This window comes from Dermacentor andersoni, chromosome 3 (genome assembly GCF_023375885.2).
Source record: "Dermacentor andersoni chromosome 3, qqDerAnde1_hic_scaffold, whole genome shotgun sequence".
Taxonomy (NCBI): domain Eukaryota; kingdom Metazoa; phylum Arthropoda; class Arachnida; order Ixodida; family Ixodidae; genus Dermacentor; species Dermacentor andersoni.
The window spans coordinates 192,518,516-192,541,604 of record NC_092816.1 but is presented as its reverse complement, the minus strand read 5'-3'; the positions used below and the strand labels follow the sequence as shown (position 1 = coordinate 192,541,604).

Here is a 23,089-nt window from a genome sequence, read left to right as displayed (position 1 = left end):
CTTTTTGTGCTTTTTTTTCCCCCTCTTCTATTGCTGGTCGTTAAAAATGCGAAAAAATTTATGACTGTAGCTGGCGCCGGCAGTTACAATTGGACACACTTTGGTCCAAAAATAGGATTTTCAATCATTCATTTTTGTTCCTGGCACTCCTCCACATCTAACTGCAAACTTACACTAAAATTTTCATTGAAAGAAACAAATGTAGCATTGCAGCCCCTTCAAAACATCGCCCAGCCTGTTCTGATCACCTGCCATTTCGAAACTATGACTGCACCCGCTGCCACTTTTTCTTCAAGAGCTTGCGATATTATCACATGCTACAGAAGGTCATTATGACAAATAGTGCACGGGCAGAGACGAGCGCTAGCTGAGAAAATGGCCGACCCAAAAAGAACTTTTTCTCCTTTCTTTGCCTGAATGCTGGCTCGCGCTCACCACACCTGGTGACCTGATGGCAATATATTTTACCATCAGCGGGACACGAGTGGATCATGCATACAATAGGGAAGCGTTCTAGTTACCTGGAAGTGGAAAGCAATGAAGCATGCAGGCATTTTGCAAAGATCTTGCTGTTGTGGCTGCGGCATAGGCCACACGCACGTTATGTGCTACGAAGTTACGTCTTTACGCTTTAGTTACACTTTGGCCAAAAAAGTGTGAAGTTCGAAATGTAAAACACCATATTCACAAACCATTATCAGCAACAACGTAAATGAAGCGTCGATGAACTGCAACCGCCAACTCTTAGCAACTCTGCCGGGCAGGGACATGCTGTGCTGTATGCACACCGACTCGGGCCATGTGAATATCGCTGGCAGCGTTAGAGTGACTGTCCGTTCGAATTCATCCAAGTAGTATACTTAACGTAGTGAAAGTAGTGCCGCACGGAGAACTGCGCAAGGACAAGAGTTTTGCTGCTGTAGCTTCCAAGATTGCGTGCGGTGAACTCCGTGCTAGCATGCCGCCGTCATTACCTCCGTCATCGGAAGCCAAGGCTGCAGCACGCTGTACTGCTTCGCCCTGAAGCAGACTGGAGACAGGCCGTAAAAAGCCCTGTTGCACTACCATGGCTGAAAGCGAGTGACTCTCCTCTCAGCTTCTGGAACCTGCGCGTGGCACTCACTTATCTCAAATCTCCGTCAAGGTCGGACTGGAGCGGGCAAGGGGGCACTGCCATGCGTCCAATTCGGCCGCACTTCCGTGCTTCAGAACTTCGTGTGCACCCTACTTGCACGGGCACCAGTTTTTAAGTGTTTGTTGCAACAGTACGGCGCTTTTGAAAATGTTCATGTGAAGAAGAAGATGCGCCTCGCGGCACAGCCACATCGCTAACGCGCGGCTCGGTTTCGGCTCACACTGTCGATTGCTGGCGTCCTTTTTTGGACAGTGCTTCCGGCTGCCTCGCCGTTCCCGGTCGCTGTGCCTTTGCATTAGGAGCCGCCAATAAACCTCTTCTCAATTGGTGGAGGTGCGGGGACTCAAACCCCGTCGCTTGAAACCCTGGAGCTGCGATCAAGAACGCTACCGTCCGCCGTGACCGCCAGCTCATCCCAAACGGACACATCTGGACACATCTGGACATCTTACATTTGGACACAGTTTCGATAAGCAGGGTTGGAAAATGGTAAATGCTGTGAAATGTTGTCGTTATGACTGATAAAACATTATATCTGGGATCATTATAAGTGGGTTCTACCGTATAACACATGAGAAAATAGGCGATGAAAATACTAGCATGAAAACATAGTACCATATTTATTCGAATCTAGGCCCATAGCTTTTTTTCAAATAATCATATTCCAAACTCTAGCGTCGGCTTAGATTCGAGGATATTAAAGAATGCACCAGTTTTTCATTGATACTGCTAAATATGGTGCATAGCTAGCGCCACCTAGAAAAGTCAGTATAGCAGCCGCTACTAGCCGTACCAGTAGCCAACCGCACATGAGCAAGGTCGCCATTTTGACTTGTGTCGGGTCAGCTGTATCGGTGTGCGGCGTGGTGTCATCGCGATGGCACCAAGCAGGAGATGCCACTACAGTGCCGCTTTCAAGCGAAAAGTTGTGATAGCCGCAGAGGCACCGTCGAACCTTCAAGCCGGGCGGGACTTCGGCGTCAACGAGAAAAACATCCGTCGTTGGAGGGGACAACAGCAGCTTTGTGCGTGTGCCACAATGAGGATGGCATTTAGCGGACCAAAGAAAGGCCGCCACCACGAAGCGGAGACAGTTTTGGCCGACTTCTAGGGAACTTTCGAGGGAGTGAGGCCTAATGCCAAAGGATTTCAAAGCCAGCCGGGGCTGGCTTCAGAAATTCATGAAGCGCTTCGGCTTCAGACTCCGATGTCTCACTTCAATCACCCAGAAACTGCCAAGCGATTTCGAAGAAAAGCTGATAGCTTTGCAGCACTACGTGCTGCGAAAGAGAGAAGCGGCAGGCTACAACCTTGGGCAAATCGGCAACGCCGACCAGACAGCTGTGTATTTTGATATGCTGTGGTGTACACTGTGAGTGAAAAGGGTGCCAAGGAGGTGAAGGTGCACTCTGCGGGCTACGAGAAGCAGTGCGTAACTGTGATGCTTTGCTGCACAGCTAATGGACATAAACTACCTCCTTATATGATATTTAAAAGGAAGACACTGCCTGCTCGAGAAACTTTCCCAAGAAACGTTATTGTGCGGGCAAATGAGGACGGGTGGATGACGGGTGCGATAGTGGAAGAGTGGGTTAAGATTATGTGGCAACGGCGTCTAGGGGCCCTTTTGACAAAGAACTCGCTCCTTGTCGTCGACTCTTACTGGGGGCACTTGACCGACAATGTGAAGGCAGCGCTCGCCCAAGCGAACACGGACCTCGCTGTCATATCGGGTGGCATGATGGGCCAGTTGCAGCCACTTAATGTCTGCACCAACAAACTTTTCAAGGATTGTCTGCGGAAATATCACACGGACTGGTTGACTGACGAAGACCGCATGCTAACAGCAACGGGCCACATCAAATGTGCATCGCTATCGCAGCTGGTGGGCTGGGTAGCTGCAGCATGGGACGACATCCCAGGTACTTTGATCGTGCGCGGCTTTAAAATGTGCAGCATATCTAATGCGCTTGACGGTACTGAAGATAGTGCGCTGTTTGAAGGTGACAGTGACAAGGAGCACGGCAACGAGTCTAGCAGCGACGACGACGTTGAATGAGCTCTGCACGTTCAGATTCAATAAATGCTGTTTGCATTTTGTGAATGCGGTCCTCGCTTTTTTTGTTCGACCTACATTCGAGGTAATATATCTTTTTTTTTGTTGTTGTTGGCTTTGGACTTTCGGGGGTCAGCTTAGAATCGGGGTCGGCCTAGATTCGAGCAAATACGGTACATGAAGCGGAAAGAATAAAAGACAGTAAAGGAGTATGTTGTATCTGAATGAAGCATAAAATACTACAGTTGAACCCCTCTAATACATTTTGCACTGGACCGCAAGAAAAAAAACATAATACCCAGGAAATGTATCGAGTAAACATGATGTTAAAGTCACACAAATGTGCTGTTAAATATGAACACAAAAACGCTCAGTACGGCTCAGCCTCCAAAGGATTCACAGTCACCAACTGGTATTACAGGCTTAACAAGGACTTCCTAAAAGTTCAAAATATATGATTTCGCAGACGAGTGACTTATCTCAAAATTGGCCGAAAAAAGTGTGTTGTATTCTTTGGAAGGTCACTTCCTGGGATACCTTTCGCATGATTTCGCATGATTTCGAATTACTAGCACTAGATGCATCAGCATCTATAAGCAAAGGCTTTCTTAGCACAGTGCCAAGCACGTTGTCTTATCACAGTGCCAGGTACTAAGAATACTATCTTCGAAAGTGATCGTCCGGGAATACGGCCCAGCTTTGTCGATGTGTTGCTGCTCACACATACGTTTGCCTGTGACCTGGTCAGTTCGTATTTCGACCATTGTCATGCTGTCACAACAGATAGACGAAAGTACAATCAATGCATGCACCAAATCTTCATCAGCTGGCAACATAACCAAAGTCAATTGATTTGCGCAAGACAAATTATTACGAGTTTCTAGCAAATCACTGTCTGGCGTGTCCCTCATGTAATCGCCACCCTCATTGCTGCTGGCATCGAGGGTGGAGTTCGCACCACTTGAAACTGCTTCAAGAAGTCACCCAGGATCATGACACTATTCAACATGCAAATGAAAAACACTGGACGAACTGGATGCACGGAACTCACACAAAAATTAGCAAATGCAGCGCCACCTTTCAAAACTTGACGGCTTGGCTCAGCTTGGCTTAACGTGCAGTTTTTGTTTTTTTTTTTCAGTTTTGAGGAGGCGCTGGATAGATTATGGGGTTTTACGTGCCAAAACTACGATTTGATTGTGAGGCACGCTGTAGTGGAGAACTCTGGAATAATTTGGGCCTCCAGGGGTTCTTTAACTTGCACCTAAATCTAAATACACGAGCGTTTTCACATTTTGTCTCCATCGAAATGTGGCCCTCGTGGCCTGGATTCGATCCTGCGACCTCGTACCTAGCAGTCCATCACCATAGCCACTAAGCAACCACGGTAGGTTTTGAGGAGAAGCTGGCGACATGGCTGACAATGTAGTAAAACCAAAATACAGCTATTTTTTCTCATTTCTGCGGCCAGATTGGCATGCAGTCGTGCAGGCGGAGTCCTGTTACGGGGCAGTGCAGTGTAAGGCGTCCAAAATTCCGAAAGTTTTCACCAAGACCAAACCCACCAAAATCGTGGCACATCAAAAGCGCACGTTGACGTTTTTCTTTTAGATTTTTTACATTATAGACAGTACAACTGATATTTTGTTATTACGCACCAAAGTCACAAAGTATTATGCAAGAACGTTGCGAGAAATACAAGGTATCAAAAAGTAAAAATGTGAAGCAGAGTGCACCTAAGAAATAAAAATAGTTCCACACTTACCTCGGTTGCACAGAGCTGCTGGAGGCAACGCAGTGCCAGCACCACTGCTGCCCCCTGACGGTCAGTACAACAACTGGCCACCAAGGACACCAGGTGTTTCAGCAAGTCGCCCCCACGCTCAGAGGCGCTGCACCATTACAAAGCACACCGAGGCTTGTCAACACAATGCCAAGGATATGTAGCGACTGGCACTTAATCTGGTACAGGAAGAGCTGTGGTGCTTCAGAAAGCTGCCGCATAGTATTGACACATGTACTTATTTATCCTTTTCTCGGGGACTGCATTTCCCCTGCTAACAGCTTAAGATTCTCGCTCAGCAAAAGACGCGCCTGCATAATTTGAAACTTACTCGAATGTTATCATTGATTCTATCTGTTGTGCCTGTTCTCGCCAAACCAGTTTGTATGCACGACACAAATTATATAGTAGTTTCTGGAAGGCGCAGGGGCACCAGCAATTATGCTGGCACCTTCAATGAGTCATGTATAAAAGCCGGCGCACTTCACCCACTGAGCAGATTTTCGATGATCGTCGACAGTGCTCGCCGCTATCGTTGCGATTAACTGTTACTTGTTTTTCTGGGCACAGGTTGGCCCAATAACAAGTTAGCATCGTGATTCACAGTTTTACTACTGTGTTCTTCATCGTCACTGTAACATGACAGTATGATCCTTAAACATTTTCTCAATTTTGTGCATCCCGATCGCACAACCCGACAATCGCTGACCAACCTTGTGCCCCACTCATACGCCAAGTGGAGGAGGCCAGGAAGAAAGGAAAGCTGGAATCCTCTGAGTACAGTCAAAGTTTGCTATAAAGAAGTCACATCAAAATGAAAATATCTGTTATATCTGATGTTTATCATAAGCATATATTCATTACACACTGATACTGGAAAGATACATCTTACGTTTACTTGGTTATACCCAATAATTCATTAAATTTAAAGGTGTGTGAATACCAAATGTATGAATACAAAATAGTAGATTTTGAATTGAATATTGAATTGAATCAAGAAAAGAAATCCATATATCGAATCAAATATTGAATACAAGAAAAACTTTCATAAAATCTATTGCTTGCAAATTATGGCTAAGAAAATATGGTGCTGCACATGTTCAGAAGTCTCCTAGCAGTGCATAAGAAGAATGCAGCAGGCTATCAGTAAAGTGGCTACACAGAAATCAAGATACACATTACAGTCAACTCTTATTAAAGGGTACACCAAATTAGTATGCCAGCACAGATTACAGCTCACTTCTAGCACATGAGGGTCTAGAAAATATTCTTTTGTCAACAGAATGTCTGTGGGATAGGATCAAGAGCTTTTTCTTTCCTCTGAAACTAATGAATTAGAGAAAAAAGCAGTGCTTGGGCTAGGTAGTACATCACATCGGAGCAACAGTGCAAACTTAAGACCTTGGACAGAGGAGGCAAGGCAACACAAGTGTTAATGTTCAATAATTGTTTACTTGAAATGATAGATACCTATATACATACATGAACAGTGACAGTGAGTGCCCATGTCACAGAGCCAAGATCGCAAAACTATTTGAAATCGGCACAAAGAAGTAGTACTTCTTTTCCAGTTAACCCGGCAGATGGTATGCTGACACACGTTCACAGCCCGTCTATCATCTCAGCCTCAATTATTTCTTTTACTAGCTTTTCTTTATTCTTGACTATCACATCAGCATCCTGAAAATAAGCTATGCGACAGGCGCACACACTGTCATTCATGCATGCATATATAGGTAAGTACCACCTTAAATAAACATTTGTTGAAAGTTAGCGTTTGTGTTGTCTTGCCTCCTCTGTCCCTGTCTCAAGTTTGCGCTATTGCTCCAACGAATTAGTGACGTTCTGTTGTACTGAATACCAATGAGGTTATCAGTTTATTAGTGGACCTGTATTTCATGGCAATCATTTATTTATTGCATAGAAAGTTCTGCTTTCCAGTTCATTTTTGTTTTCCAGAAATACAGAAGGGCTATCCCAACCCTACGGCAGGTAGGTTATCATAAGGGTGGTGATTTGGGCTTGTTGGCTGATCTTCATGGAATGGTATCTGGATAGCACAGCAAAACACAGGTATGAGAAGAAACGAAGATGAAGACAAGCGCTAACTATTACAAATGAAATTTATTTCCAGGACCAGTTGTACTTATACACTAAATAAACCATGTGCACAGCGATATCAACCTTGAACATACATAGATCACAGCATGAAAGCAATCTAAAACCAGTACATCAAGAAAACGCTATGAAAACCTAAATGATACATTGCAAATGCAGTCAGCTTTCATGACATGTGCAAACAATCTACCTCTTTCGGATAATGATAGTGACAGTTCGCATATTTCAAAAACGCCCTTAACAAATCATGCCCACACCTAATAAGGACCAGTTTCCACCAGCAGTCTACGCGGATGGTTATTCCAACCATGTGTTGGTGTCGGTGGCAGAAAGGCTGCTCAAACAGGAACGCCCGAGAAAATGCCCCCGTGAGAATGCGAGAGCTAGTGGCTGTGACCAGGTGAAAACTGCCGTGATTTCGTACATGCACTACGTTTCGCATAGCCTGAGGTTGCTGTTTTAGCTCCAAATAAGCTAAGTCCCTTGTGTAAAACCACTAACCCAATGAGGACAAGAAAGCCGGTGTGTGATAGCCCGTTAGATGTGCTGTAGCCATAATTTATCGTATTCCGCTGTGATGCGGTAAATGCTACAAAGGCCAAACTGGAAGATGCATCAATGGGCACTTAAGAGAGCACAGAAATAAGTCTCAAAGTGTATCAGGTGATGGTTTTTTTGCTCTTCATTGCAAAACGTGTACATGTCGCCCTCTTCTAGAAAGCACTGCTATTATGGCCAGGGATAAGCATGAGTGTGTAAGATTAATGATATAAACAGAGCAAATCCTCTCGGCCGTTGACAAATGCATCAGCAAACTGTCACTATCATAGTCCGCAAGAGAGGTAGATTATTTGCACGTGTCATGAAAGCTGACTGCATTTGCAATGTATCTTTTAGGTTTTCTTGGCGTTTGCTTGATGTACAGTTTTAGATTGTTTTCATACCGTCATGTACGTACCTTCAAGGTTGATATCACTATGCACGTCTTTTTTTTTTTTGTGTGTGTGTGTGTGCGTGTGTGTGTGCGTGTGTGCGCGCGCGCGTGCGCGTGCGTTCGTGCGTGCGTGCGTGTGTGCGTGTGTGCGTGCGTGCGTGCGTGCGTGCGTGCGTGGGTGCGTGTGTGTGTGTAACTACAACCGATCCCGGAATTAAATTTTGTTGCTGATAGTTAGCGCTTGTTTTCATCCTTGTTTCTGCTCAAACAGTCTGTGTTTTCCTGTGTCTGTCTGTGTCAAAATGTCGGTGTTTTTCTGCGCTATCCACATACCATTCCATGGTTATCATAAGGCCAATCTGCACGATAGATGTAAGGACCCCGCATCACGTGATTCGATCACCGCTCCATGCATAGCCGGCACCGACAGTAAAGAGCAGGCACTGTCTGCAACATTTTATTGTCAGGTTTGGCGTGATTCACTATCGGTGATAGATTCAGAAATCTGGAGGGTCACGGTGGTCACGACAAGTTCGCATGATGCTTGCTCCCCCGACGCTTGCTCTGCCCTAGCAGCAAAGTCATGGAGCACTTTGTTTTCAAGCATTACTTAGAGCACTCCAACTCCTTTTCAAGTGCTCAACAAGGCTTCTGGCATGGCTTATCAATGTTCACACAGCTAATTTGCGCAATGCTGACAGAATTGCAAACAAGCTGATCACCATTACTTATGTCATGCCACTTACCCGCTCCTTAAAAGGCCCCCTCACCAGCTCTGGCCATTTTGAGCTAACAAGCGCAGAGCATACAATGTGCGCTAGCGATCGTGTTTGCAAAGAATTTCATCCCTACGCGCCACGGAAAGGTCTGAAATTTCAATCCGAATGCTGTTTTCCCTTTCCCTCGCGGCGACTGCGCTCCAAGCCGGATGGTGACCTATTCGTGACCCTGCGCCTACGTACTCGTGTCCCTGCGCCTACTACGTACTCGTGTCCCTGCGCCTACGTACTCGTGTCCGCAGTATGATGCCGCTCATGGTGACGCGTGACTTCGAGAATTATTCGAGGCAGCATCTGTTATTTGTGTGATCTGTTGCCTGAATTGATGAATTGAAGTTTAGAGAAATAATAAAACACACACACAGAATGTCTGCATGCTTTTTGTTTTACTTCACACCGAAGCAAGAGAGATGTACTTCCGCTTCGTCTGCTTGTTCCCATAATCGTGCAGTCCCATGTGCAGGTACCGAAACTATCCCTTTTCTACCATGTTCCAGCGCCCGTGATCATGCTCTGCAATCTGCTTGTACTGCCTCACTATTTGTGTAGCACTAAATTATACCACTAGTCATGTGTCCTTGTGCACAGCATGCAAAATCATGCACTGCGCGATACCAGACAATCAGAACAGCTCATGCACGATGCCATCAGCAGACGTGCACAACGCCGAAAAAAAAGAGAGAGCGGAGGAAAAAAATGAAGGCGGGGCCCATGACGTATGCATCACACAATCCTCGAGGTCCGGTACGGGAGAGCGTAAAGAAGAAATTTCGCTTGTGGAGGATAGACGGGGAGAGTGGAGAAAGCGTCTTGCATGGCAATGGAGCTCGCCTCTTGAAGTCATGATTTCGTGGCACTGAAATATTTATATCTTGGCTATTAATGAGCCGATTTGAAACATTTTTGCAGCAGAACACTCTCTAAGGGACACGTAACAACTTCCAGCATATAACCAAAATTTGCTATAGGGCCTGGTGAGGGGTCCTTTGAGGGGGGATGCAGGTTCTAGAAGGGTAGAAGATGTCAGAAAAAATTGATTTTGAGAAAAACGCATTTTAGGAATCTTTGTGCCTTAAGCACCTGCCCTCAAATTATTAACGCTTATTTCGATCAGTAAATACGAAAAAATCGACTTTCAAAGCGCCACAGGACCCGCGAGATGCCTTGCACCAGGCAAAATTTGTTCAAACCTCCCGCGCGTGCCAAGGCTGCAGCCCCCAGCTGACCGCCGCGATCTTGTGCTTGTTTTGAAGCTGTTTCCTTTGTGCGCATGTTGTGTCAGCTCAAAATGGCGCCGCTCAAACAGAACGAACACCCTCGCCGCTTTTCCGAAAGGTGATTTCTGGCCTCTGATTGGGCGAAGCACACACACACAAGCCGAGCCCCCTGTTCTTTGCCTCCCATTAGCTGGCGCAACAGAAGCTGCCATTTCGTTTTTTTTTTTTTCTTCGTGAGTGTGTGTGTGTGTGTGTGTGTGTGTGTGTGTGTGTGTGTGTGCGTGTGTGTGCGCATGCGTGCGTGCGTGCGTGCGTGACGCAGTTTCCGTCGTTGCTGCCAGTTTGCGTGGGTCGTCTTCGTCTGCTTTTGCTTGTGTTCACACAGCTGACGTCTTTTCGTCTGGTGGCATGTCAGGAGACGCTCGCATAAAGAAGATATGCAAGCATACAGAAAATGGAATGAGAGGCTGAAGACTGCGAATGACTGCGCACTGCCCAAATGGCCGGCACTAAGAAAAAATTACAGGGTTTCAAGATCCCTCTTAAGAGGTGAACAGCGAAAGCCTACTCTTCCTCCTCTTACCATTCACCTCTTTCTCATTGCCTCTTCTTTTTTTCTTCTCTTTTAGTCTTTACTGCTCACTACTAAGCACTTTTAGTCATTTGCAATCAATTGTGGTCATTACAAGCAGTCATTGGACATGTTGGTCATATGCTAGTCACTAAAAATTACAAGTCATTTCAGTCACCATTAGTCATTACTGGTCATTACTAATCATATTTGGTAATTTCTAATTAATTGTAGTTGTTACAAGTTGTCGTTAGACATATTGGTCATTTCACAGTCATTACTAGTCATTTCAGTCATTATTAGTCATTACTGCTCACTAGTAAGAATGTTTGGTCATTTGTAATCAATTGTGGTCGTTACAAGCCGTCGTTAGACATATTGGTCATGTCATAGTCACTAATAGCCATTTTAGTGATTACTACTCAGTACTAGACATTTATGGTCATTTCTAATGAATTGTAGTCATTACAAGCCGTTGTTAGATATATTGGTCATTTCGGAGTCATTAGTAGTCATTACAAGTCATTAGTAGTCATTATTAGTCATTACTAGTCATTATTAACCTCTACCAATTTCTATTATTATAACATTATCATTCACTAACTGTCACTATCAATCATTTTTTATTCTTTAATCTGTCTTTTCTCTGTCTTCATATGGCATGATGACGCTTCGGAGGACACTCCGGCGGTCAGGTCTGCTGACACAAACTTCACCATGAGCCTAGAAAGGCTTTCGCTTCAAAATGGCCAGAATCACCTGTTGCATCCGAAGCAGCATTCTACCGACACCGTTGATTCTACTTGGTCTAGCTGCAGGCTGATGTCATCGGATCGTCAGCCGGTGTGTCCAGCGGCATTCTAGACTGCGTTGATATGGCGTACTATTCAGTATTCAGTGGGCAAGTCAGCTGAGCGCGCGAGAAGTGCAGCGATCGTGTCTGGCGTCGCAGTGAGCAACGGAGTGGAAATTCAAGCAGCTCGTCGCAAAAGCTTTGGAAGTCTCAAAGGGAGCATCTAGACGGTAGTGCTACTGAGGGCAGACTTTCAAAACGGCACAAGCCAGCAAAGGACCTTGCATAGCCCACTGGGATGCTGTAGAGCGAAGTGTTGTTACACGACCATAATTAATTTAGGCCTTTCAATAATTATTCCATGCATGTTTTTACTTTAACATTGTGTAAGTTTGTTTGGCTTTAGAAAGGCTACTTTACTATACAAATTTTTGCATTCATTAAGCTTGTAGACCAACGAAACCACCACACGAAGTGGTAAATGTAGTTTCTCATGCTGGTTTAGGGGCAGTACATGGCTTTAGAACAAGCTTTTCGCTGTTTCCTGGGAGGGCACAGTCACATATTTAGTATGGCCATTCTCATGACGAATAGAGCTATAAATTGATGTCATTAATATTGCTGTAGCTGCATTCTAGAAAAAGTTACAACTGTCTGAACTTCAAATGCGTTTTTCTTGGTTTGATGTTTTTACAATCTGCACTCAGCCTTACACGGCTTTTCTCTACCGTATTCAGAGACAATAACAAGTTTGGTATGAGTACATTCATATTGAAATGATCTAGGTGGTGATGCTAATTATGTTACTTTAGCATCACTTTGCAAATTACCATAAAAAATAATAATAAGCCAGCTTCATCAGTATGGCTGCATGCTCAGATGTATGTTATCCCAAAACCAGGTGTTATCAGTAGACAGTGCCCGTGCAGCCCAAAGCATGGCATAGCATTCAAGTGTTCCAGACAAGCGTTCTTATGGCTGTACATGCCTGTCAGCCCTATGTGAAATTCAAATGAGAAAGTCTGTCATAAAAATTTCTGCTACTTATACTTCAGTAGTTACTCAAGTTGTGTCCTCAAACTCCTTATAAAGAGTGATCTAGCCACACAGGGACTCCTATCATGATTTTATGTACTTTAGGCATGTTTTTATTGAAAGTGACCCCCCATCATTGCATCACAAACAGTGGCTTCATGTGTAGAAATGCTGCATGTTACACTTCTGACTTTCTTCTTTATGTCTACATTTAGGCAAGCTCTTACATTTCTATGTGATGTTCATATTTGTCTTTGTAAAAGACTTAGAAGCGCAAGAGATTTTTTTCTCTTTGAAGTATTGCCAGCATTACCAATTAGGCCAACATCAAGATATGAAGTAAGGTATGTGACCAGGCTAGTTGGTGTTGACCCATGATGTTTGACAGCGTGAACGCAGACAAAGGGCACCCTCCTTTGTTTACTTTTACGCTGTCAAACATCATGGATCAAGCTATGGCAAGCCCCATCATGCCTTCAATACTGAAAGCTCCGAAAGTGCTAGGACAATGTAGTCATGCCTAATTAGAAAAACAAAACAGCCACAAAATTTTCTGCATGCACATTTCAACACAGTTGCTGGTGGCCTGGGTTCTTACAGCAACAATGGCTTGGTCACTAGCGGTCTGACTTTCTGAAGCTAAATTCTCACATGACTACTCCCACGCTTTTGGTAATGCACTGAAAATACAAACAACATGTCCTCTGCGATCCCCAACTGCCCCAACTATAGTTTTCTCTGATGGTCACCTGTGCTGCAGGAGGGTATCGATGGCTTGTGCCTTGGCCAGAGCCAGGCTGTCATCAGCCTTGTCAGGTGAATCGCCCAATAGTTGCAGCAGCAGGGGGAGGGCCTGGGGTTGCTTCACGCACAGGGCGGCCAGACTGGGCAGGAACATAGATGCCAGCACGGGGTGGTGTCCCGACAGGGCACGCACGCCACTCCACAAGGGGCCCAGGGCGTACTGCATTTGTGCCCAGCAATAGGGTGGTGTCGGCCAGCACTAAGAGGCCAGCGTACCGATCTGGCAGCATACCGATTTCGGCAAACAGGTCAGAGCAGAGCTTCACGCTAGTTGGTTACTAAGCTCAAATACATTGCACTGCACGATAAGGATGGCACACAACAAGGGACCACGAGATCTAACCTCAATCTACCAATTGAAGGATCCTTGACAATCTGAGAATGCAATGGCAAGTGCACTGCTGTCCCAACTCAAAGAGAACTCGTATAGGTGTGCCATACAATTACAGTGCAGTTCACTCATAACGATACCACATATAACAATATATTGGTTATAATGGTTAGTTAACTTAAGAGTATCAACTTATGCATTAGCGCCATGAGAAAAAAAACAGACATATATAATGATACTTTATTCAGAGCATATTGGAAATAATATCTGCACGCAATTTTCAATGCAGAATAATCATGACATTTGCACTGCTAAGTTCTTCTCAAAGGAACAATGCCGAGACAGGGCAAAAGGTTTCCCTACGCGAGTTCATATCTGCAGCCATTATTGCACACACACCGTTTGAAAAAGCTACTAAGAGCATCATGAGTTGGCGCAGCACGCCACAAGATGGCGCCACAGGCATTGTGTCTGCATTGCTCGCAGTTGTGCTCCACTATGCTATGCAACTATGCTCCACGCATGAAGAGAGAGAGCGAAAAAAAAGCAAGAAACGAAGTGGCACCTGACCTTTCTACACTCTCTCATCGAGCGCAGAAATACGGTGACATGGAAGCAGCCCCAAAACGGACAACCTGGTTAGTAGAAGATGGTGCCAACAAGGCACAAAGCTTTGTCGCTTGAGACGAGCAACAAATTTCGCAAGGCTCAAAGAAGTATGAGCCCATGCAGGAGCACCACAATAATGACGGCTGCTACCATGGGCCATGCCAAAGAACGGAAAAGGTGGACTTCGTGCACCAAGGTGAAACCCTCGTGATAGTGAAACCAGCACGGTGGAAGCTGCTCACATTACTGAGCTCTGGGAGCACATCACGACAATGAAGCAAGTGGTGCTTCAATGGAGGAGTTTCTGAGTGCAGATAGTGCTGCCCCGTTCTGGGATGAGATTAGCCGAGGCGACTGTTGTAAAACAGATGGTACCATTGTTCGACAGAGGTGACAACAACAGTGGCAGTGAAGATGAGATTGACAATGGCCCGTCTTTGACACCGATATTGATTGAGTTGCTCGTCAATTTTGTGCAAGCTAAATTATTGCCACCAGTGTTCGCGCAGCAGCTGGACGTGTTGCACACCACGGTTGTGAACCTGGAACTCTCGCAAGCTTTATTACAGCGAAGCTTGGGTTAGAGTTATGTGCACTTATTGTGTCCATCAACAAATCTGTGTGAGCAAAAACTATCATCATCAGCAATGACTTGTGCAACTGCTCGCGCATTCGTCGTCTTCCACCACAGCAGGCTCCGTTGCCGCACACCATGCCAGCGTTCCCATACTGCCTCTCCCTCTGCGAAAGTGCTGACAGCACTGCCCCACTGCCAGTTGGTCCGGTGATTTCTGTCTCAAATTTTTTGCTTCATTATATCGTGAAACGAAAACACAAATGTACATAACAAATGTACAACACAAATGAATGCTGACATATAAAAATGTGTATGCGCACCTTTCGTCACGATGACCACCGATCTATACAATAAATTTGTTCGTACCTTTGTTCAAAATGTTGTGCCACCTCTGTCGTTTGCTACAAGGCTTCGCTGGTCATCCACCTTCACAGAGTGGAATGGCTCACGATTTCCTTTTCACTACCTACTTTGTAGGACGTCTTTATTTAGCACAAGTGGCAATTTGGTTTCAGAGCTTCGAAGGTATAAATGGTAATCCAGATATAGTGATGATTGTTTACAACAATTAGATTTTTCGTTCTTCTTGATATCGTTGTAAGTAGACTGCACTGTACGTTCACTCATTTCCATGATGTCATGATGAAGGTGAACATCTTTCAACAGTGACGCCCATCGCTAATTATGTTTTCGAGTGCGGAGGACAGGTGCAGTGGGCAGAGCTTGTACTGGATTTGGCAGTGCCCATAACACACAAATATAGCAGGTAAGGATCATGAGCAAGAACAATTAATAATCTTTCAAAATACATCCGAGACCTGTTAATGTGCAACCTCACTACAGTGCAACCACAGGAGAGTGTGCCTCCCGTTCCAAACAACAGAATTAATGAAAGCGTGATGTTTAGTGGCGCAAGGGCCAAGTATGGCCAAATAGTACCATGCCAGTGTTACTGAGTTCTCAGTGGAGCGATGAATTCTGACAAGTAGATGAGACGTGGCTGTAAAGGGGCCTAAAATTAGTCGCTGTAAATTGCATAAAATCTACGTGTGATAAGATTATGGCAATGAGTAATGATGTGTACTATGAGCATTAAAATGCATTGCAAAATAATGACACAATATACAAAATATGTCAGAAAAGCTAAAATTAGCCAGAGCTCTACTGCCTCACCAGAGCCCTTGAAACACAAGTGCTTGGGGGCATGTGCCATACAAAACAACTACCACAGCGGCATATTCTGCAAAGACGATGTGCTATGAATTTATTGGGCTTATAACATGTAAGACAACGTCATTCAAGAAAGCGAGGACTGCTTTGGTGTTAAAAAGCGGTTTTTTACCAAGGAACATAGCCGGATGAAGAGGGACACAAGAGCGGTATGCGTAAGGAAAATGTTTCTTCGTCTCTCTTTCGGCTTCCCAACACTCCAAGAAGACGTGGAGGACGGTCAGCCTATCCCCACATCTACCACAGGTTGGAGGCTCATTACCAGCCAACAGAAAGTTATGAGTGCCATATGTGTGTCCTATTCTGAGACCACACAATCGGACAGCTGTTCTTCGTGTTTTCGTAATTGAGGGCCAGAAACGTAACTTCAGCTTAATCACAAGCATTGCCAGTGGCTTCACAGTTTGCTTCATAGGAAATGCTTCAGATCTCAGGCAGGGGCAGCAGCAAAACGATTACAGGGTGTCTACCAACTCGACATTTCCGAATTCCCTGAGTTTTCCAGGTTTTCCCTGAGTGCCTTTGCAATATTCCCTGAGTGACACAGAACTTCGTTTTATGTCAAGACTTATGTCTTGTCCCTACATCATGTCGCCCAATGGTGTCACTTCTCTAGTAAGCATGTTAAAAAATAAAAAAAATGACTTAGTCCAGTTTGAATAGTAAGGGGTAGTGTTTATTTTATTCAAGAAGAAAACAGAAGGGAGGGGTTAGTAAAATGCACAGCGAATAAGATATATTCGAAAGAAATAGCAAAAACCATTGCAAATCGACTCGAACATTCTCAAATACGAATAAGAAGGAGATGCATGCAGAATATTTTTGAATATGAGCTATTTCTATCAACTGATAGCAAGCTAATTGGTATGAGGCCCGAACTTTATCCCAAGTGAGATTATCTCGCAACAGCTGGTAGGCAGGGTGTCTACCAAGTTGACATATTCAAATTCCCTGAGTTTTCCAGGTTTTTCCTGAGTGCCTTTGCGAAATTCCCTGAGTGACGCGGAACTATCTTTTATGTCAAGACGGGCTGAAACCATATCGCCCAATGCTGTCGCTTTCTAGTAAGCATATGAAAAAAATTTTTTTTAATTCTGACTTAGTCGAATTTGAATACTAAGCAGTAGTGTTTATGTTATTCAAAAAGAGAATAGAAAGGAGGTGTTAGCAAAATGCACAGCAAATAAAGTTTTCGAATAAAAATGCAAATCGAGTTGGACATTCTCTAATACGAATAAAAAGGAGATGTATATGAAAGCAAATATTTTCGAATATGAGCTATTTCTATCAACTGATAGCAAGCTCACTGGTATGAGGCCCGAACGATGTCACAATTGAGATTCCCTCTCAAGAGCTCGTAAGTCAACCTCAACTGTCCTGACATACTCTCAGCCCGCGCACGACGCCTCAGTGTTTTGTTTCACTGCGTTAAAGAGTTTATTTCGGTTTGGATGAGGGACATCTGCATCTCGGCATCAGCCAACACTTTGTTTTGTTGAGCTCAAGCTCCTTCAAAACAGCAGCAGCATGCTTCCTTTCCCATTCATTCCTCAATGCGTAGGTCCTTTCTGTTCTTGTCCTCCTTCCACCATTCGTTCGCCCCACGGACCATTCGAAGCATCTTCTTGGTCAGGTGCACAGTCCACGTACAATTTTTCGAACTCCCTAGGGGCCGCGAAAACGTCCGAAAAATCGGCCAGTTGGAAAAAATAAATGCATGTCATTTACCACCGTTAAGGGCTCGAACCGCGACAGGCACAATCGAAAACGCTCTGAAGGCCTGTCGGTACACGTATTAGGAATATCGGTGCTCGTACTGTGACAGGAAATACCGGGTGCACGCGTGTATAATTAAGGAATACATACTGTTTCCCATGGCAATGGCCCCTTCCCTCACTTGTTATGCTTGTTTTGCGTATGCTTCACCAAGTAAGATTTCTGTAGAAAGGCGAAGCCGACTTTTGGGAACCGGCATTATGGAACGCCCCATGCTTACGAAGCTTTTAAGCCAATCGCGAGGACCACAAAGGCAGAGTCCGTGCCATTGCTGACAGCAGCGAATTCTTTCAATAAAAAACACGATACCCAACGGCAAGAAGCTTCATAGCGAACGTCGAAGCAGCTATGCCTAGCGTTGCCGCAGTGATGACTACAGCTGCCAGCGGATCTGCGTGCGAGTGCGCCGGTTCGAGGCGGCGAGATAATCAAAATGGCAGAAGTGGTGGCTTTGACTAATGCGGTTTCGGACATGCGGTCACGGTAAAATGACAGGAAAATCGGACGGCGAAAAGTTCTTGCGCCCGAACTTTCAGACGTTCTGATACATCGACTCTATGAGGTAAGTGGTGGTGCCGCGAAGCCGTCCAAATTATTGGGACTCAGGAAAGTCGGACTGACTCTACACTGGTAACTCCTCTCGCCGACAACAGGGCGTCAAGGACGATAAATTACAATTCCTGTCTGTTACTCGAGCCAGCATTACAGCGACTTACGACCCTTTCAATAATATTACAGCTAATTTTCCCTGATAGAAGCACAAATTCCCTGAGTTTTCCCAGACTACTCAAACTCCCTGAGAATTCCTGGTTTTCCCGGTTGGTAGACACCCTGGTAAGTCAGCCTCAACTGTCCTGACATACTCTCAGCCTGCACACAATGCCTCAGTGTTGCATTTCACTGTTTTAAAGAGGTTTTTTTTTTTTTTGCTTGGATGAGGGATACCTGCATCTCGGCATCAGCCAAAACTTTGCTTTTAGAGTGCAAGCTCCTTCAAAAAAGTGGTCGCATGCTTCCTTTCCTGTTCATTTCTGAATGCGTGGGTCCTTGTCTTCTTGTTCTCCTTCGGCTATGCGTTCGCCACACGGACTATTTGAAGCATCCTCCCGGACAATTGTACAGTCAACGTACGATTTTTCGGACTCCCTAAGGGCTGCAAAAACGTCCGAAAAAATAAATGCACGTCTTTTATAGCCCTTAAGGGCTCAAATCCCCACAGCCACGTCTGAAAAAGCTCTGAAGGCCGGCCAGTACACTTATTAGGCATATCGGTACTTGTACTATGACAGGAGATGGCGGGTGCACGCGTGTATAATTAAGGAATACATATTGTGTCCCGTGACAGTTGCCCCTTCCCACACACTTGTTATGCTTCACAGCGTAACATTACTGTAATGAGGCGAAGCTGACTTTCGGGAACCAGCATTATTCAACGCGCTGTGCTTTCCGAACTTCGAAGCCAATCACGATGACCACACAGGCGGTATCGATGCCATTGCTGACAGCGGCGAATTCTTTCAATGAACAACACGGCACAGAATGGCAAGAAGCTTAATACTGAACTTCGAACCAGCTAGGCCTAGCATTGCCGCGGTGCCGGCTACGGCTGCCAGCGCATCTGCGTGCGAGTGTGCCGGTTCGAGGCGGCGAGGTTATCAAAGTGACGGCGATGGTGGTTTTTATGAATGCCATTTCAGACCTGCGGTCACGGCAAAAAGTCCGAGAAATCGGACGGCTAAGGGTTCTTGCGTCCGAAATTTCAAACGTTCTTATACATTAACCCTATGGGGTACTCAGTGGTGCCGCATAGCCGTCCGAATTATCTGGTGTCCGGAAAGTCGCTCGTTGACTGTACTCTGGCAACTCCTCCAGCCGACGACGCGGCGTCAAAGACGATTTGTTACGATTCCTCTGTTACTCGGGGCCGCATTACCGCGTCTTTCGTTCCCTTTCAATAAAATTACAGCTGATTTTCCCTGATAGAAGCGCAAATTCCCTGAGTTTTCCCCGAGTTTTTCCAGACAACTCAACATCCCTGAGAATTCCCGGTTTTCCCGGTTGGTAGACACTCTGGATTAATACCCTGCGATTTGGCGATTTCGTCGGCAAGCACAACGCTCTTGATTCCTCTATGGCCAGGTACCCAGCATATTAGTACATGTCTATGAGATAAATAAATGTTGCACAAGAGTCAGTGAACATCAATAAAAACAGGACTTTTATGCTTTTGTTAAGACATTAACACTTTTACAAGACTTAACAAGTCTGTGAATATTAATGCTTTCTCAAGTTTTAATTTCTTTATATGTTTTACTGCAGATAGTACTGCATAAGCTTCTACAGTGAAGGTACTTGTTAGGGGGTTCAATGCGTAAAAGAGGTAGCAACGTCCACCTAAGATATGCCAGCATGCGACTCTGATGCCTCGGTGTAAAATCCAGAGCAAGAGTACTTTGACTGAAGTTCACGGAAATGCATTGCAACTAACTACAAGCTTGCGAGCGTGCTTTGTGATCTATACAAAGAATACATCACATTCTATCAACTGCCACTCCCAGGGTGGTAACAGCTTAGCTGTAGGCATTAGGCGATGTTTGGGAAGAGGGACACGCATTTCTTCTGATTTGGCCATTTCTTCTGATCCATAGATCCATTTCTTCTAATTTGGCAGTGGCGGTCGCAGCAGCAGGAACTCCAGTCCACTGAGCAGAATCTTCATTTGCGCAGGTTCACTAGTGCAGATCGTGACAATAACCATCTAGAGTTGACCTACTTGCCTGGTTATCGCCGAAGTTCTGTGACAACGAAGTTCTGGATTTTCAACACGTGTGCCTGAACTATCTGGTCAAGCAACATCACTGCCCCATCGCTGTGACCATGTGGAAGCAGCCTCTACGCCAGCATAGACCAGCAGGACACCTACGGAAGACCTTATTTAAGCTCAGCAATGTTCATCTCTAGCCTGATTTGGCAGTGGCAGTTGCGGCAGCAGGAACTCCAGTCCACTGAGCAGAATCTTCATTTGCGCAGGTTCACTAGTGCAGATCGTGACAACCATCTAGAGTTGACCTACTTGCCTGGTTATCGCCGAAGTTCTGTGACAACGAAGTTCTGGATTTTCAACACGTGTGCCTGAACTATCTGGTCAAGCAACATCACTGCCCCATCGCTGTGACCATGTGGAAGCAGCCTCTACGCCAGCATAGACCAGCAGGACACCTACGGAAGACCTTATTTAAGCTCAGCAATGTTCATCTCTAGCCTGATTTGGCAGTGGCAGTTGCGGCAGCAGGAACTCCAGTCCACTGAGCAGAATCTTCATTTGCGCAGGTTCACTAGTGCAGATCGTGACAACCATCTAGAGTTGACCTACTTGCCTGGTTATCGCCGAAGTTCTGTGACAACGAAGTTCTGAATTTTCAACACGTGTGCCTGAACTATCTGGTCAAGCAACATCACTGCCCCATCGCTGTGACCATGTGGAAGCAGCCTCTACGCCAGCATAGACCAGCAGGACACCTACGGAAGACCTTATTTAAGCTCAGCAATGTTCATCTCTAGCCTGATTTGGCAGTGGCAGTTGCGGCAGCAGGAACTCCAGTCCACTGAGCAGAATCTTCATTTGCGCAGGTTCACTAGTGCAGATCGTGACAACCATCTAGAGTTGACCTACTTGCCTGGTTATCGCCGAAGTTCTGTGACAACGAAGTTCTGGATTTTCAACACGTGTGCCTGAACTATCTGGTCAAGCAACATCACTGCCCCATCGCTGTGACCATGTGGAAGCAGCCTCTACGCCAGCATAGACCAGCAGGACACCTACGGAAGACCTTATTTAAGCTCAGCAATGTTCATCTCTAGCCTGATTTGGCAGTGGCAGTTGCGGCAGCAGGAACTCCAGTCCACTGAGCAGAATCTTCATTTGCGCAGGTTCACTAGTGCAGATCGTGACAACCATCTAGAGTTGACCTACTTGCCTGGTTATCGCCGAAGTTCTGTGACAACGAAGTTCTGAATTTTCAACACGTGTGCCTGAACTATCTGGTCAAGCAACATCACTGCCCCATCGCTGTGACCATGTGGAAGCAGCCTCTACGCCAGCATAGACCAGCAGGACACCTACGGAAGACCTTATTTAAGCTCAGCAATGTTCATCTCTAGCCTGATTTGGCAGTGGCAGTTGCGGCAGCAGGAACTCCAGTCCACTGAGCAGAATCTTCATTTGCGCAGGTTCACTAGTGCAGATCGTGACAACCATCTAGAGTTGACCTACTTGCCTGGTTATCGCCGAAGTTCTGTGACAACGAAGTTCTGAATTTTCAACACGTGTGCCTGAACTATCTGGTCAAGCAACATCACTGCCCCATCGCTGTGACCATGTGGAAGCAGCCTCTACGCCAGCATAGACCAGCAGGACACCTACGGAAGACCTTATTTAAGCTCAGCAATGTTCATCTCTAGCCTGATTTGGCAGTGGCAGTTGCGGCAGCAGGAACTCCAGTCCACTGAGCAGAATCTTCATTTGCGCAGGTTCACTAGTGCAGATCGTGACAACCATCTAGAGTTGACCTACTTGCCTGGTTATCGCCGAAGTTCTGTGACAACGAAGTTCTGGATTTTCAACACGTGTGCCTGAACTATCTGGTCAAGCAACATCACTGCCCCATCGCTGTGACCATGTGGAAGCAGCCTCTACGCCAGCATAGACCAGCAGGACACCTACGGAAGACCTTATTTAAGCTCAGCAATGTTCATCTCTAGCCTGATTTGGCAGTGGCAGTTGCGGCAGCAGGAACTCCAGTCCACTCAGCAGCATTCTTCATTTGCAAGGTTGGTTGAGCACTGTTTGCACCATTGACTTGCTCCCACTCTTGTTGCCATGGTTGCTGCTGCCAATTGTGCAATTGTCTTATTGTTATTTTCCTTTCGCAAGATGCCTTCGAACGCTGAATTAGCACGCGAAATACAGCAGCTTCGCGCAGAAGTTCAGCAGCTTCGTGAAAGCATCTTTGTCATTAACACTTTCTATGAAGAAATGAAAAAGAAACACGAACTTGCAACAGCTGAAAACAAGTCCCTACAGAGATCTAATGACCAATTGACTGCTAGGTTAGCTGACATGCAACAGCGTTCAGGAATTAGCAATGTAGAGATAAAGGGTGTGCCACAAAGGAACGGCGAAGACTGCAAAACCATTCTTCAGAAAATAGGCGACGCTATCGGCTGTCCCGTAAATGAGGTTGACATTGACGCAGTGCACCGAGTAACTGCAAAGAAGGACACGAACATAATCGCTAGATCTTGTTCCCGGAACAAAAAAAAAAAAACGAATTTTTGCGTA

General features: G+C 45.5%; 1 protein-coding gene across 4 annotated transcripts in view; it reads right to left on the bottom strand.

Moving 5' to 3' along the window:
• Positions 1-23,089, bottom strand: part of LOC126524404 (focadhesin) — a 392,101-nt gene that overhangs the window by 203,970 nt on the left and 165,042 nt on the right. For all 4 annotated transcript variants that reach the window (XM_050172727.3, XM_050172728.3, XM_055067287.2 and 1 more), the window contains 2 exons: positions 13,171-13,385; positions 4,957-5,083 (listed from right to left, as the gene is read on the bottom strand). In XM_050172727.3, coding sequence (XP_050028684.1) covers positions 4,957-5,083; positions 13,171-13,385 — 342 coding nt within the window. The remainder of the gene's footprint in view (positions 1-4,956; positions 5,084-13,170; positions 13,386-23,089) is intronic.